Raw genomic sequence first — 1,664 nt, forward strand, 5'->3', positions numbered from 1 at the left:
ACATAATTCATTTCATACTGGATATTTAAATTTACCTCAACATTCCTCTTCTCTTTCCCTCTTACTTCTACTAACAGAACTGTATAGCCACCAAAACTGGAAGCTTTTCTTTTCTTCTTTAAGCAAGTTATCTTTAATAATAATTATCAAGAAATGGGGAAAAGAGGATGGTTACATGAAAAAAAGGAGGATGGGTCAAATGTTATTTGAGACAAAAAAACGATACAAAAGAATGCTTTTATTTTTAGAAATGCCTTTTTAATAATAACCTTTTTTCTTTCTCTGTGAAACCTCATTAGTTAAAAAAAAATATCCATCTAAGATTTTACCTAAAATATTGTAAGTAAATAGTAGTAATGATATTTTCCTTGATTGAACTCCCTGTGTCCATTTTTCTCTTTTATTCTAACAGACAGATGGAACACAACAATAAAACGTCTGGGGGAGATTTTATTTTGCTTGGATTCTCAGACCAGCCCCAATTGGAAGTCCTCCTTTTTGTGGTAGTTTTGATATCCTACCTTCTGACCCTCGTGGGCAACACAACCATCATCCTGGTCTCCTGTCTGGACTCCAAACTCCACACACCGATGTATTTCTTCCTCACAAATCTCTCCTTTCTTGACCTTTGCTTCACTACCAGCATTGTCCCCCAGCTATTGTGGAACCTGAAGGGACCAAACAAGACCATTACACTGACTGGCTGTGCCATACAACTCTATGTTTCCCTCTCATTGGGTTCTACAGAATGTGTTCTCCTTACGATCATGGCATTTGACCGCTATGTAGCAGTCTGCAGACCTCTCAATTACACTGCTGTCATGCACCCTTCATTTTGCAAGGTCTTAGCAGGAATAGCATGGCTAAGTGGAGTAGGAAACACTCTCATCCAAGGAACTATCACCCTTCGGCTTCCTCGATGTGGACATCACCATCTGCACCACTTCTTATGTGAAGTGCCCGCCATGATCAAGTTGGCGTGTGTTGACATCCATGCAAATGAAGTCCAGCTTTTTGTGGCCACATTAGTTCTCCTCCCTCTTCCTATGGCATTGATATTGGTCTCCTATGGATTAATTTTGCACTCAGTGATAAAAATTAACTCAATACAAGCTTGGCGCAAGGCCCTAGGGACATGTGGTTCCCATATACTAGTGGTGTCTCTTTTCTTTGGGACCAGCTCAGCCATATACATTCAACCAAAGAGATCCTATGGCCATAGCCAGGGAAAGTTCCTTACACTCTTTTACACCATCATAACTCCCACCCTCAACCCCCTCATATATACTCTGAGGAACAAGGATATGAAAGGAGCCCTGAGGAGATTGCTGAGAAAAGAACAAAACTACTGAGGAAAAATTAAAGAAACAATGCCTTTCGGGGCTGGAAAGTTATTTGAGAGACAAAATATTAGACAACTACTCCCAAGTATACAGTATATATGTTACTTGCCTCTCTGTCTGTATTTACATACAATATGGCTAACATGGTTTGGAAAAAGAAGCATATTTTGACTCAACTTGTAAGCTCATGGAGGCTTGTGTGTGTATGTGTTTTAAACATTTTCACACTCTCTCTTACTAAACGTCTTTGAAGGACTGAAGCATATACTAAGACTGAGAGATTTTGTGATCTACCAAACACATATGTGCTAAATATATGAT

The 1,664-nt window shown here is 39.2% G+C and overlaps 1 protein-coding gene across 1 annotated transcript; it reads left to right on the plus strand.

Moving 5' to 3' along the window:
* The first annotated feature begins 416 nt into the window (after positions 1 to 416).
* On the plus strand, positions 417 to 1,352 carry OR2G26 (olfactory receptor family 2 subfamily G member 26). Its single transcript, XM_001491712.4, has one exon. The coding sequence runs from the start codon at positions 417 to 419 to the stop codon at positions 1,350 to 1,352; it is 936 nt and encodes a 311-aa protein (XP_001491762.4).
* The last annotated feature ends 312 nt before the right edge of the window (positions 1,353 to 1,664 follow it).

This window comes from Equus caballus, chromosome 20 (assembly GCF_041296265.1).
Source record: "Equus caballus isolate H_3958 breed thoroughbred chromosome 20, TB-T2T, whole genome shotgun sequence".
Lineage (NCBI taxonomy): Eukaryota > Metazoa > Chordata > Mammalia > Perissodactyla > Equidae > Equus > Equus caballus.

Coding starts and splice junctions, on each gene's coding strand:
- OR2G26 (XM_001491712.4), top strand. CDS start 417: ATGGAACACAACAATAAAACGTCTGGGGGAGATTTTATTTTGCTTGGA.